Genomic DNA, 15300 nt, shown 5'->3' on the forward strand with positions numbered 1-15300 from the left:
GGAGAGGAGAAGTTTGGACATAGGGTGGGGATATTCCATCCGTTTCAGCAAATTCTTGCCAATGCGTCAGGTACTGTGCTTTGATCAGCACCAGATTTCTCCTCTGTGTACAGGCCCTCAGCAGTCACACTTGGTATCAGGAGTAGCACCCAATTTCCATGATGAAACTCCCTTGATTAAAATGGGCAGTTGTAGAAGCATTGCTGTTTGGCCTGTGCTTCCTAGCTGTGCTATCTGACAAGACGTGCTTCTCTGTCAATGCACTACTGCATTTCCTTTACATATTTAAGGAGGGACCTGTAGAGTAAAGGTTCAAGGTCCCAGTTTCTCCCTTCTTTGTCCACCACTAGTCATAGCTTTTGCTTCAGTGTCTGGTTAAAACGCTCCACAAGCCTGTTTGAATATGGATGGTAGACCGATGTCCTCATGTGTTTCACTTACATAAGCAGATGAAGGTCTGCAATTATTTTGTCATAAAGCGTGTACATTGATCTGTCAGCAGTTCCTTGGGTATACCCACCTGGCTGAACAGGAACATCAATTCACGGGCAATGTTTTTTGAGGTGATTTTACAAAGGGGAATTGCTTCGGTGTTCCGAGTGACATACTGTATATTCCTTTGTTTCTGTCTGGTCTGTGCTAAGTATTATGGTTAGCTTGTTACATATACCAAGTATTTCATTTTTATTTCTTTTTTTGCCAGTCTTTGAACTTATTTTGGTACATTTTCTTGTATTGCCTTAGTAACATTGTGTGCCTACCTTTGCATGCTAATTTGGTTGTTTGTCTTGGATATTTAAATTAAATAAACTTTTGTTCCTTTTTAAACATTCTTGCATCTGCTTGCACTCGGATTACATGACAAATAGTAATACTACCAGATAAAAAAATGTGCTAATGTACATGAAAGTGCCTTCACGCTATCAATACCGTATATTATTGTATGCATTGTAGGTACAGCTGAAAAGATTTTAAAATATTACAGAATTATTGACATTTTACCCATTATCATTATTGACATCATGCTATTATTATTAATTTTTTGTGTGTGCTTGAATAAAGTGACTTGGGACAGGGCCTAGTTGCAGGTTATGTAACAAATTAAATAATTTGTCCTTGTAGTGAATTTAAACCCAAAGGTTATAAAACTGATTTTGTTTTCTGTATGGATATTTTGGGGTGTTTTTTGTTTTCATTGGAATATGCACTCTGCCAGCAGGTTATCTTTATCGCCAAAACTGAAGACAATAATTTTGTGTCACAAATGATATGGAAAACCACACTGTGGTTATGTCAACATAATTAATACACTAAAACTAACATTTGTAAAATATCATGCAATACAGACAATAGATATAGCAGTTTATTGTCTGTAATTAATAAAATGGTAATTCTTTATGCAAATCCATTTAAAAAGCTTTTATTTAAACTAGAGCTTTCCCTACAATTAAGGGTTAGGGTTAGGGTTAGGGTTAGGGTTAGGGTTAGGGACAATTTTAATAGTGGGTATCTAAGAAGTTAATTTAGCAGGTGCTTTACCCATCATTTGCTTTTTAGTGTTTTTCTCTGGTTTCAGTATAATTATATAACATTTTGGAAGAAATATGCAGAATAATAATCCAAAGCTTGATGTTAAAATGGCAAAAATCTCCACAGCTACAGTGAATTTTCCAGGAGAGCTGAAATAAGCTGGAATAAAGGTGATCCACACTGCACAGAATATGAGTATACTAAATGTAATGAATTTGGCTTCATTGAAATTGTCAGGTAGCTTCCGGGCCAGAAAAGCCAAAATAAAACATAAAAGAGCCAGAAGTCCTATATAACCCAGCACAGCCCAGAAACCTATAGCAGAACCTACATTACACTCTAATATGATCTTTTCCTTGTAATACTTCATATTTTTGTAAGGAAAGGGAGGAGATATTGTTAACCAAAGTATACAAATAATGACCTGTACAAGAGTGAAGGCAACTACACTGAGTCTCTGCTGTAGAGGCCCAAACCATTTCATGACATTGCTGCCTGGAAGTGTAGCTCTGAAGGCCATTAATACTACTACTGTTTTCCCCAGAACACAGGAGATACAGAGGACGAATGTGATTCCAAAAGCTGTGTGGCGCAGCATACAGGACCATGCAGAAGGCTGAGCAATGAATGTTAGTGAACAAAGGAAACACAAAGTCAGAGAGAATAAAAGCAAGAAGCTCAGTTCAGAATTATTTGCTCTAACAATCGGTGTGTCCTTGTGTTTAAAAAAAATTACAGCAATGAAAATGGTGAATGAAACTCCTAACAGAGAAAATGCTACAAGGATGATTCCCATTATTTCCTCAAATGACAGGAATTCCACCAGCTTTAAAACACAGGTTGTTTTCTTGTCATTAGACCACAGTTCAGGTGGGCACTTGATGCAATTTATAGAATCTAAAAGAGGGAAAAAATAATATGAATTAATAAATTATTACGTAATGAAAATTGATTTTTATGTTTGTGGATTATTTAAAATAAGTAATATGCAAAATACCTGTTATATTACTGATTTCCCCCTCTGCACATGATACACAGTCAAAGCAGCAGATTGGCCTTCCTTTCTGTACAGCTTTCCTGGTGCCTGGAGGGCAACTGGGACTACACACAGAGACTGGCACCTAAAATAAATATATATTTTTTTTAAATAAATTAATGACTGTAAAATATTCATTGTACATATCTATTCATATAGATTAATTTGTTTACCTCTGATTTATTGTGGGCCCAGGTTATACTGATGTTGTTAAATGACAACTGATTGTGTTTTTGCAGGGAGCTGTCATAGAAGCCCACTTTAACAAACACTACGTTACCATCTTTGCCCTTTTGCCAGTTTAGTAATTCATACCTTGCTGCAGGGTCTCCATTTTCATCAAAATATACATCCTCTCCATTTGCAGTGGTGAAAAGGAGCTTCTTTAACTCATTCACTACCTAAACAAGGCATTTCAATCTCTTCAGTGCCAAATATAAAGTACATGATGTTCACCATATATTGTTACACTTACCTGCCATGGTTTATTAGTTATATTTGCACATGCAATAAGGCCTTCTTGTTCACGTTCTCTTTTAGAACAACCATATGTGTTATGCAGTGCATAAGCCACAGCATAAACAGCCTTGTAAACATTATTTGCAACTCGTAACTCTGAAACATCTGTGTAAATGTTTTGAACTTGACTGAGACTTTCATTACCTTTGCACATTTGTTCTATCTTAACATTTTCTTGTGTGGGAAGCTTACATTCAAATATCGTCTCCCAAAGCTCTTTGAAAATAGTTGGATCAGAAGCTGGATTAAGTTTGGTCAAAAATTCCCATAGGCCATTGATTTTAGCTTTTGGCATAGCAAAACCCATTGATCCTTTCAGCAGATGTTGCCATTGAGCATTCGCTCGATCAGAAATCCAGGACTCACTTCCAATCCACTGAAACCCAGTCATGTTTTGTAAGGCCATTTCCTTCAGAAGAACAGCAAGGTCAGAATTTGAAACAAATGCTACAATAACTTTGGAGGTTGAAGCCTTAATCATCTCAACAACAATCAGAATTTTTTCTCTGGGGTCCGTCTTAAAGAATGCTTTGGAGTATTCAACACAGATTCCCTCTTCTTTTGCTGCAATGATGAATTCGTTTAGACCATTGTTCCCATAGTCATTATTACTGCATAGGGCTCCTACCCAGGTCCAGCCAAAATGCCTGACTAACTTAGCCAAAGCTCTGCTCTGGTAATAATCACTGGGAACAGTTCTGAAGAATGATGGATATTTCTTCTTGTTGCTTAAGCATGCACATGTTGAAAAGTGACTGACCTGCAATATGTTTTTATCAACAATTTACCAATTTACCAATTGATTTACATGAATTTAAAACAAAGCTTATATAAATAAAGAGATCTTACCACTGGTATGTGCAATGGTCCCACAGTAACAGAAATGGCAATAGATGGACTGGAGGATATTTCTCCTATGATTGCCTGAACTGTATCAGGTTTGATGCAAGACATTACAGATGTATTTTCTCTATGGTCATTAACTAGAGACAATGAGGCTCTTGTAGTTAGTTCTACCGATGCACAGGAATCATACATTTTGTAACCCAGTTGGATTCCAGGAAGAATATCACTTCTGTTGTTGATTTCCTCAATGGCAAATATCATTGTTTGTGCATTCTGAAATTCACGGAGGCTCACACTATGGGCAGAAAAAAAAATTAAACTACATAGCTATTTAGAATGCTGTATTAAAAAAAATAAATTAAGTTTGCAGATGTTGTATTGTAAATCATTTAACATATTCCTCTCCTTCAAATGAATAGATTCTTTACAATTGTTGTAATTCTAAATACAACCAAATAAAATGATCCTAATATGTTCTCACCTTATGCATTTTGGCTGTTGGAGCCCAGATGTAAAGACATGTGCTTTCTGGTCCCATTTGATATGGAAGGAAAAAATGCCACCAATTAATACATCACCGTCTTTGCTGAGTTGAGGTGGATTAGGCAGGCCAAGTAAACTACAGGGAGGATCAACTGCTCTCACCTGAGTAAATAAAAGCCATGTGTGCAAGAACCTCATTCTCATTGCTTCCTAAATACAATGACAGCTGTTGAGCCATTTATATATCCCTTTAACTCCCAGATTTACCAGACCCCTGGGTGTGGCATTACAAACTGCATTACCTCATTGTATTGTATTATACAATGATAACCATTTTTTAGACCCAGTGGGGTTTATGAGTGTCCCAGTGTTATAGACAGACCTTTGTCTTTCAACCCCTATCATTTTCAGCATGTTGGTCTTTGTCGGTATACCACTAAAAATGCAGTACCAAAACATCAACCACCTGACCACCTCATCATGATTCATACATGCATTCTATAGAAGTTGAGTCATGTCAAGTAAACTTCTTTCTGGTTGGATGAAAAGTTTCTCTACACATCCAACTAGTTACTTTAGTCTGAGGAAAGTTGGCAATATTCCACAATTTTTTTGGGCAGAAAACGCTGCTCAGATGAGTAGTGTTTCAATCAAACTAGATAGATCAGTGTCCAGATAATTACACCTGGATGACTTTACAGACATATTTCTGTATGCATTGCCAAAAAGGTATCCTGCCCCTTACCTTCATTTTTGTGCAAAAGTTCCTGAAGACTCTTTCGAATCAAAGATCTTCACACTTGCTTAACTTTACATTCATGTCCAATTAGCAGAGTCCAAACTAGATTCCCCTTTTGAAACTGGAGCTGAGGCAACAACGCTTTGGGAATGCTTCCATGTTGTCCATAGCCTAATTTACGTGTTTACTCCGGCGGAATGACATCACAATGAGGAAGCTATAAAACGCACATGGAGTGAAACCAGTGCTAGCTTCTGTCTGTTCTTGAAGCACTCTCTGGTAAGTGGTTAATGTCCGAAAAAATAAAAGAATAAAAAAATTTAAAACAAGCAACAAGACTTTCCGTCTGCGTGTTCCTCCTTGCCCCCACTATATCACGGGTGGGATACACACACCCTCTCGGGAGAGCCAACTGCGCAGATTTGTGCTTGCATGTCTTTACGAATGCTTCGCTCTCGAAAATTACTGAGATTCTGTGTGTGATGCTGAGATTCGACTCAGCATCACACACAGCATGAAACTTCTGAACTGAAATGTCATGATCTTCACGGAAACATGGCTACACAGCGGCATTCCGGACAACACTATTGAGCTAGTGGGGCGACACACACTCCGGGCGGATAGGACATTAGATGGCTCCGGTAAGACCAGAGGCGGTGGATTGTGCATTTATGTTAACAAAGCTTGGTGCACGAACTCTGTTATTGTCGAGAGTCATTGTTCAGCTAACCTGGAGTTTCTCCTGGTTAAATGTAGACCGTTTTATCTACCGCGGGAGTTCACTTCCACCATTATTACTGCTGCTTACATTCCCCCCGATGCTGATGCTAAGCTCGCTATGATGGAACTTTATGCGGCCATCAGTACACAACAGACTGTTCACCCGGAAGCTGTGTTTATTGTTGTGGGAGATTTTATTCACTTAAACTTAAAGGCAGTTCTTCCAAAATTTCATCAGCATGTTTCATGTCACACCAGAGGGAACAAAACTTTAGACCATGTATACACAAACATGGCTGGAGCTTACGTTGCGACCCCCTCCCCCACCTGGGACAGTCAGATCACCTTTCTTTGTTTCTCACCCCCAAGTATGCACCCCTCATTAACCGGGTAAAGCCATCAGTAAGAACCATCAAGGTGTGGCCCGCAGAGGCAAATTTCACACTTCAGGAAAGGTTTTTACACACAGACTAGAGTACATTTGCTTCTCAGGCCACCAGTGACTCTCACACAGACATTGACTGCTATCCCTCCTCTGTACTGGATTACATTAGTTCCACCACAGACAGTGTTACTACCCAGAAACAGATCATTACATACTCCTGCTGAAGGCACGCACTACCGCCTTCAGGTCAGGTGATGCTCAGGCCTACAGCACATCCAGAGCTAACCTGAAGAGGGGCATCAAAGAGGCCAAGCACTGCTACAAGCTAAAGATAGAGGAGCATTTCTCCAACTCTGACCCTCGACGCATGTGGCAAGGCATCCAGGCCATCAGTGATTACAAATCCTAACACCCCACCCCCGCTGCCACTGATGTCCTCTTTTTGCATGAGCTTAATGACTTTTATGCTCGCTTTGAGAGAGACAACAAAGAAACTGCCACAAAGCTTAAACTTTAGGCTGATCACTTTTCAATCAAACTCTCCTCCATAGATGTCTGCAATGCACTGAGCCGGATCAGCGCTCACAAAGCCGCTGGACCAGACAACATCCCTGGTTGCGTACTCAGGGCATGTGCTGAGCAGCTCGCTGGGGTCTTTACTGACATCTTCAACCTGTCTCTTGTCCAAGCAGCTGTTCCCACTCCAACCCAATGTGCCTGAATGACTACCGCCCTGTAGCACTGACACCCATTGTCATGAAGTGCTTTGAGCAGCTGGTCCTGGCACACCTGAAGGACTCGCTGCCAACCACATTAGACTCCCACCATTTTGCCTACCGAAGCAATAGAAGCACAGAAGATGCAGTTTCCATGGCACTGCACTCTGTGCTCACACACTTGGACAATAAGAACACCTATGCACATATGCTGTTTGTTGACTTCAGCTCAGCATTCAATACCATCATTCCATTCAAGTTAATAGCCAAACTTCTAGATCTGGGCATTAACACCTCCACCTGCAACTGGGTCATGGACTTTCTGACCAACAGACCCCAGCAGGTTCGATCTGGCTCCATCTGCTCCAACACTATCACACTCAAAACTGGTGTACCACAGGGCTGTGTGCTGAGCCCCTTCCTCTACTCCCTCTTCACCTCCGACTGCAGGCCTGTGAATGGATCTAACTCCATCATCAAGTTTGCAGATGACACTACCGTGATCGGTCTCATCACCAACAATGATGAGACTGCCTACATGGAGGAGATCCAGCACCTAGCCACATGGTGCAATAACAATAACCTGCTCCTTAACACCTCCAAGACAAAGGAGCTTATTGTGGACTTCAGGAAGGAGGCAAGAGGCACGCATGACACCACCCACATCAATAGGATGGCTGTTGAGCGCGTCTCCAGTTTCAAGTTCCTGGGGATCCACACCTCGGCGGACCTGTCCTGGAACATCAACACCTCCAGCCTGGTCATGAAGGCTCACCAGCGCCTCTTTTTCCTGAGGACACTTAAGAAAAATCAGCTCTCCTCGGATATCCTGGTGAACTTCTACCGCTGCGCAATAGAAAGCATCCTGACCAGCTGTGTCACAGTCTGGTATGGGAGCTGCTCTGTTGCAGAGCGTAAGGCACTGCAGTGGGTGGTGAAAACTGCCCAGCGCATCACAGGGACTCCACTCCCAGCCATGGAGGACATCCAAAAAAAAACGCTGTCTGCGTCGAGCTCGCAGCATTCTTTAAGGACTCCTCTAGTCCCGCCCATAGACTGTTTACTCTTTACTCTACTGTAAGAGTAAGCACCCTCGTCGTTTTCCGCCTGTTACTGTAGCGGACTTAAAGGGCTTGCTGCCTCTTAGGAGCCCCCTAGAGCTGCACCAGGGCATAGCTCAGACTTTAGGCATACCTGAGAGACTATCTAACCCTAACCCTAACCCTCTCGACGTTGGGGGCTAAGGTCCGGGGATTGGTGTCTCCACCTAAACGCGGTGGAGAAAATTTTGGAGAAATTATACTGAGCTCAGGTGGACCTGTTTGTGAATCAAGAGACATTGCACTGTCCCCTCTTCTCCCTCACACACCCAGACCCTCTAGGGATGGATGCTCTGATGCAATGGATGCCTTTTTTCCCATCACAATGCTGGAAAGTTCTGTAGAGAGTTTGCAGAGACTAAGTCCGTCTTTTTCTGGTGGCCCCGCGGTGGCTGGTGACCTGTTGATGACAGGTTTTCTCCGCGGTACCAGGAAGCTAAGGCCTCCGGTACGATCTAGAGTACCTGCATGGGACTTGGCCATTGTCTTATAGACCCTGTTGGAGCCTCACTTTAAGCTATTGACCGAGGTGCCTTTGAGGGTTCTCACAGTAAAGACTGTGTTCCTCTTGGCCATCTCCTCTCTTAAGAGAGTAGGGGACTTGAGGCCCTCTTTGTGGCCCTTCTTTGCTAGAATTTACTTCAGGCATGGCCAGTGCCTTCCTCTACCCTTACTAAGGGTATGTCCCTAAGGTATCCTAGGTCATCCCATGACCTGTTATTCTCTGGGCATTATTCCTGCCTATGTATAACACCCCAGACCAGGAGAAGCTTAATTGTCTGTGCGAGCACAGGACATATATGTCCACAGAATGGAACTGTGGAAACAGTTGAAGTAGCTGTTCATCAGCTATGGCCCTCCAAGGAAAGGTCTCTCTACGAACAAGCAGACACTCAGCAAATGGATTTTGGATGCTGATGCTTTTGGACTCTGGTCTCCCTGCTCCTTTCGGGGTCAGAGCTCACTTGACTCCATGTCTTATTCACGTGTGTATATGTACCTCTTTGTTTCTTTTTTTGCTAAAGATTATAGTTAGCTCACCACATATAACCAAGCCTTTGTTTCAATGTTTTACATTTCTTGATTTTGCCTGTCTTTGATTTTTATTTGTTTCATGTCCAGGTTTTTTTTTTTTTTGCCATAAATACTGGATGTTATTTGACGATCTCCTGTACTTTGCCTGTTTCTTGTGCCATTGGGCGTTTTATGTCTGCTATAGTTGCTGTGGAGAGACATCTGTGGCTCACACTCACGGGTCTCAAGGATAGGAATAAATTGCTTCTCCTGGAAGCCACCATCTTGCCATTCTGAAAATTTGGCGAGTCTGTTTATATAGTAGTCTGAAACTTCCCCACTGTGCTCAGGGCTCGGGGATGCAGGCGGCACAGCCCTGACCCAGTCCAATTCTGCTGTTGTGTGAAGCCCAGAAACAAAGTATAGCAAATCATGCGCCCCCTCAAAAGGACTGGGGAATGGCTCGCCGCTCTCAGGAGCCCAATAAGAGGCCAGTCCTAAAGATGCTTAATTTGTCCAAAAAGAAGTCCTGAAGGTGGTGCACCCAGGACCATGAAAGTGTGTCCCCTCAGGGAGAAATGCGAGAAATTTTATAAGAAAGTAACATCTCCTTCCCAGCACCTTTAGGGGACATTGTACAATATTCGCCATCACTAATCTTTTTGTGGGCAGCAATCTCCAGTGAAATCTTATATGTTTGTTTGCCTCCTGCCAAGGTTCAGGGCATTTAACAACCAAATCTGCCCCAGCAAAGCATGGTGTCAAAAGTAGTGCCCCTTTCAGAGAAACTGGAAGCGTAGAAACTACTGCCAAACATGTCTCCATAGGTTGAAAGGACCATAGAGAATGGTTGCATAGTACAGTTTTCCGCATCATCCTCAGCACTTCAACGGCATGGTACACACTACCATGAAACCAGAACAAGTGCATTTGTTGACACAAAAGTTGCAAGCTCTGCTGGACAAAGATGCTTTATAATGTTTTCCCCTGCCAGACAGAAATTGATACAGCTTTGTATATAGTTACCAAGGAAGATTAGGGGTTGCATCCAATTTTTGACCTTTGTGGGTTAAGCCACTACTTTAGAACATACAAGTTCAAAATACTGACAGACACAATGAGTGTATCTCAGATCCAATCCAGGGATTGGATGTGTGGTAAATTAGCCTCAAGGACGTGTACTTTCATATAAAAATTTTGCAACAATTCAGGAAGTTCCCTTTTAGGAACTCAAGCTGCATCAAAACACTTTGGGAATGTTCCCAATGATGTGTCTCGTTCCCTCAGGGAACTAGGTTTACATACGTAACTTATAGACATTCCTGAGGTTTGCTTTCAGGAGCAAAGGTTTCCAGATTCAGCCTAGTTATATCACGCCACACAAACATGAAATGTATGGATGCAGTACTGGCACCTCTGCGATTACAGGGCACCTGAATTCTAAACTACATAGACAACTGGCTAATTTTTGTTCGGTTTCAAAAGCTTGCATTTCAACATCCAACATTTTAACATGGAGTCTGTATGGAATTCGATCACATGCAGGCACAACTGCCTAACGCATAGGTCAAAACCATTCTAAATGCAATACAGAATATCAACCTAGGCCAGGAGGTTAATGTCCATTACCTTCAAAGGGTTTTAGATCTCATGGCGACTGCATCCATAGTAATACCATTGAGCAACCTCTAAAAGAGGCCATTTAAGTTGTGGCTCAGAACCAGGTGATTTTATTCATAGGATAATTTTATTCAAAGGATTATTCATAGATTTTTATTCATTGTCATGCTTTGTTTAACTCTGTAGGCAAGCATACCCTAATCAGCCGCTTCATTTGTCGAGCAAAGTGACTGAAACTGAACACCAGAGAAACAGTGGATTTCACTTTAGTGCTTGAGGCTCTGGGTGGTACCACTTTTGAACTACTGGAGTTAGTACCTTTTAAGCTTCTGACTCTAAAGATGTTATATCTCGTAGCTATAAATTCTCTGAGGAAAATCTGGGATTTGGGTACTCTATCATTCTCACCATCCTATATATTTACACACACACATATACATATAACTTAAGAATTTTAACTTGCTTTGGTTCAGCTTCTTGTATTGCCTTAGTAACATTATTTCCCTGTTTCTTGTTTCTGTTCTTGCCTGTTGATTTGTTTTTTTTTGCCTTGGATATGTTCACCTCACAAGCAAAATGGATTTTATTTTATATTATATGTGCAGTCTGCTAGAATTTACTGACTTGGGACAGGGCCTAGTTGCTGAATATTTCACAGATTAAATGAGCTTTCCTTGTAGTGAAGTTGAACCCAAAGGTTATGAAATTGATTTAGTTTCCTGTATGGATACTTGATCTCTCCACTTTTCATTGGAATATGCGCTATGCCAGCCGGATATCTTTATGGCAAAAAGCAGGGGACAGGGGATAATTTTGTGTCTCAAGTTATATGGAATACCACACAATGGTTATGTCAACATACTGAATACACTAAGAACTAACCATATGTGAAAGGTACTGCAAAATTAGACATTAAATAGCATTTTATTATATGTAATTACTGAAATAGTATCTCTTTATGCAAAACCATTTTAAAGCCTTTCATTTAAACTAGAGCTTGGTCTTGAAATAAGACTTTGAACAGACACGTTTGATAAAAAGCTCATTTAGCAGATGCTTTACTCATCATTTGCTTTTTAGTGTTTTTTTCTGGTTCCAGTATGATTATATAACACTTTGGAACAAATATGCAGAACAATAACCCAAAGCTTGATGTTAAAATGGCAAAGATCTCCACAGCTACAGTGAATTTTCCAGGGGCGCTGACATAAGCTGGAATAAAGGTGATCCAAACCGCACAGAATATGAGTATGCTGAATGTGATAAATTTGGCTTCATTGAAATTGTCAGGTAGCTTCCGAGCCAGAAAAGCCAAAATAAAACATAAAAGAGCCAGAAGTCCTATATAACCCAGCACAGCCCAGAAACCTAAAGCTGAACCTACATGACATTCTAATATGATCTTTTCCTTGTAATACTTCATATTCTTGTAAGGAAAGGGAGGAGATATTGTTAACCAAAGTATACAAATAATGACCTGTACTAGAGTGAAGGCAAGTACACTGAGTCTCTGCTGTAGAGGCCCAAACCATTTCATGATATTGCTGCCTGGAAGTGTAGCTCTGAAGGCCATTAACACTACCCCTGTTTTTCCCAGAACACAGGAAATACAAAGGACAAATGTGATTCCAAAAGCTGTGTGGCGCAGCATACAGGACCATGCAGAAGGCTGAGCAATGAATATTAGTGAACAGAGGAAACATAAAGTCAGAGAGAACAAGAGCAAGAAGCTCAGTTCAGAATTATTTGCTCTAACAATCGGTGTGTCCTTGTGTTTAAAAAAAATTACAGCAATGAAGATAGTGAAAGAGACTCCTAACAAAGAAAATGATACAAGGATGATTCCCATTATTTCCTCAAATGACAGGAATTCCACCAGCTTTAAGACACAGGCAGATTTCTTGTCATTAGACCACAGTTCAGGTGGACATCCGATGCAAATTATGGAATCTGGGAAAAAAAACCCCATTTATATTAGTTGAGGTAATTTAGATTCTATTAGCAATTATTATCGAAATTACATTTTGAAATAACTTTGAACAATTAATGAAGCAAAGCACTATGCATAATACCTGTTATATTACTGATTTCCCCCTCTGCACACGGTATACAGTCAAAGCAGCAGATTGGCCTTCCTTTCTGTACAGCCTTCCTGGTGCCTGGGGGGCAACTTGGACTACACACAGAGACTGGCACCTAAAAAGGATTTCTGTTGTATTAAATTATGGTAACAATTTAGTAATTTATTATTTGCTCATATAGATAATCATATACCTGTGATTTGTTGTGGGCCCAGGTTATACTGATGTTGTTAAATGACAGCTTTTTATGTCTTTCCAGAGAGTCATCATAGAAGCCCACTTTAACAAACACTGCTTTACCATCTTTGCTTTGTTGCCAGTTCAGCAGTTCATACCTTGCTGCAGGGTCTCCATTTTCATCAAAATATACATCCTCTCCATTTGTAGTGGTAAAATTAAGCTTCTTTAACTCATGCACTACCTAAACAAAGCATTTCAAACCTTTCAGTGAGAATTATAAGCATTTGTTAGTCTTCAGGCTATATTGTTACACTTACCTGCCATGGTTTATTAGTTATGTTTGCACATGCAATAAGACCTTCTTGTTCACGTTCTCTCTTAGAACAACCGTATGCGTTATGCAGTGCATTAGCCACAGCATAAACAGCCTTGTAAACATTATTTGCAACTCGTAACTCTGAAACATCTGTGTAAAGGTTTTGAACTTGACTGAGACTTTCATTACCTTTGCACATTTGTTCTATCTTAACATTTTCTTGTGTGGGAAGCTTACATTCAAATATCGTCTCCCAAAGCTCTTTGAAAATAGTTGGATCAGAAGCTGGATTAAGTTTGGTCAGAAATTCATGTAGTCCATTGATTTGAGCTTTTGGCATAGCTAAACCCATTGATCCTTTCAGCAGATGTTGCCATTGGATATTAACTGGATCAGAAATCCAGGACTCACTTCCAATCCACTGATACCCAGTCACGTTTTGTAAGGCCATTTCCTTTAGAAGAACAGCAAGATCAGCATTTGCGACAAATGCTACAATAACTTTGGCGGTTGAATCCTTAATAATCTGGACTATTTTCTGAATTTTTTCTCGGGGGTCCGTCCTAAAGAATGCTTTTGAATACTCAACACAGATTCCTTCTTCTTTGGCTGCACTGATGAAATCATTTAGGCCATTGTTCCCATAGTCATTATCACTGCATATAGCTCCTACCCAGGTCCAGCCAAAATGCCTGACTAACTTAGCCAAAGCTCTGCTCTGGTAATAATCACTGGGAACAGTTCTGAAAAATGATGGATATTTATTTTTGTCACTTAGACATGCACATGTAGCAAAGTGACTGACCTTCAATAAAAATATTTCAATTATGTTATTCACATATGTATATTATAACAGACATCAATAATTTTACAATTGAAACATTTGATTATTTATATAAAAGATGTTTTTTATACAGATTAATGAGGATGTCTTACCACAGGTATGTGCAAAGGTCCCACAGTTACAGACATGGCAATTGAGGGGCTGGATGATGTTTGTCCTATGATTGCTTGAACTCTATCAGGTTTTAAACAAGACATTCCAGATGTATTTTTATCATTGCCATTAACTAAGGACAAGGAGGCTCTTGTAGTTATTTCTACTGATCCACAGGAATCATAAATTTTGTACCCCAGTTTGACCCCAGGAAGAATATCAGTTCTATTGTTAACTTCCTCAATGGCAAATACCATTGTTTGTGCATTCTGTAATTCACGGAGGCTCAACCTACAGGGAAAATATAAAATAAAACTAAATAGAAGTTCAGCAAACCCTGTATGAATTAATACAATAAATACTTTAAGTTTGTAGACGATAATACGATAAATCATTTTAATAAATTCCTGATCCTATTTGATTATCCTAATCTGTTCTCACCTTATGCATTTTGGTTGTTGGAGCCCAGATGTAAAGACATGTGTTGTCTGGTCCCATTTGACATGGAAGGAAAAAAGGCCACCAATTAGTACATCACCGTCTTTGCTGAGTTGGGGTGGATTGGGCAGACCTAGTAAGCTGCAGGGAGGATCAACTGCTCTCACCTGAGTAAATAAAAGCCATGTGTGCAGGAACCTCATTCTCATTGCTTCCTAAATACAATGACAGCTATTTAGCCATTTATATAACCCTTCAACTCCCAAATATACCAGACCCCTGGGTGTGGAGTTACAAATTGCATTACCTCATTTAATTGTATGATACAAATATAACCAGTCTATAGACCCAGTGGGCTTAATGACAGTGTCTGAACATAATAACAATCTTTATTTTTTTATTTTTATTTTTTGCATTCATTCATTTATTCATTTAGGTGTCTTTGATAGCTAAAACTTTGTTTTCATGTATTGACGTGGCGGTAAACCCTTTACTGAGTGATCCCTTATTATTGTAACCAAGAACAATCTCTAATGTTCTAAAAGCCTGCACAATGTTATATTACTTGCATTTAATTGTGTACTGTGTAAAAATGCCAGAGATTTCTCCCTTGCTTAGTTTCTTTCTTCATATATTCTTA

The 15300-nt window shown here is 40.3% G+C and overlaps 2 protein-coding genes across 2 annotated transcripts; both read right to left on the reverse strand.

Annotated features, from left to right (window-relative positions):
* Window positions 1–1510: 1510 nt before the first annotated feature.
* On the reverse strand, window positions 1511–4612 carry LOC310732617 (extracellular calcium-sensing receptor-like; the record flags this gene model as incomplete). The annotated part of the gene is made up of 6 exons (XM_083553230.1): window positions 1511–2427; window positions 2528–2651; window positions 2740–2967; window positions 3042–3845; window positions 3935–4226; window positions 4413–4612. 6 exons carry the CDS (start codon window positions 4610–4612, stop codon window positions 1511–1513), a joined length of 2565 nt encoding a protein of 854 aa, XP_083409356.1.
* Window positions 4613–11750: 7138 nt separating this feature from the next.
* LOC310732072 (extracellular calcium-sensing receptor-like) lies at window positions 11751–14863 on the reverse strand (the record flags this gene model as incomplete). Its single annotated transcript, XM_083552311.1, has 6 exons — window positions 11751–12658; window positions 12781–12904; window positions 12983–13210; window positions 13287–14090; window positions 14222–14513; window positions 14664–14863. 6 exons carry the CDS (start codon window positions 14861–14863, stop codon window positions 11751–11753), a joined length of 2556 nt encoding a protein of 851 aa, XP_083408437.1.
* Window positions 14864–15300: the final 437 nt, after the last annotated feature.

The sequence above is a fragment of the Silurus aristotelis genome (genome assembly GCF_946808225.1).
Source record: "Silurus aristotelis genome assembly, chromosome: 10".
NCBI classification, from domain to species: Eukaryota; Metazoa; Chordata; class Actinopteri; order Siluriformes; family Siluridae; genus Silurus; species Silurus aristotelis.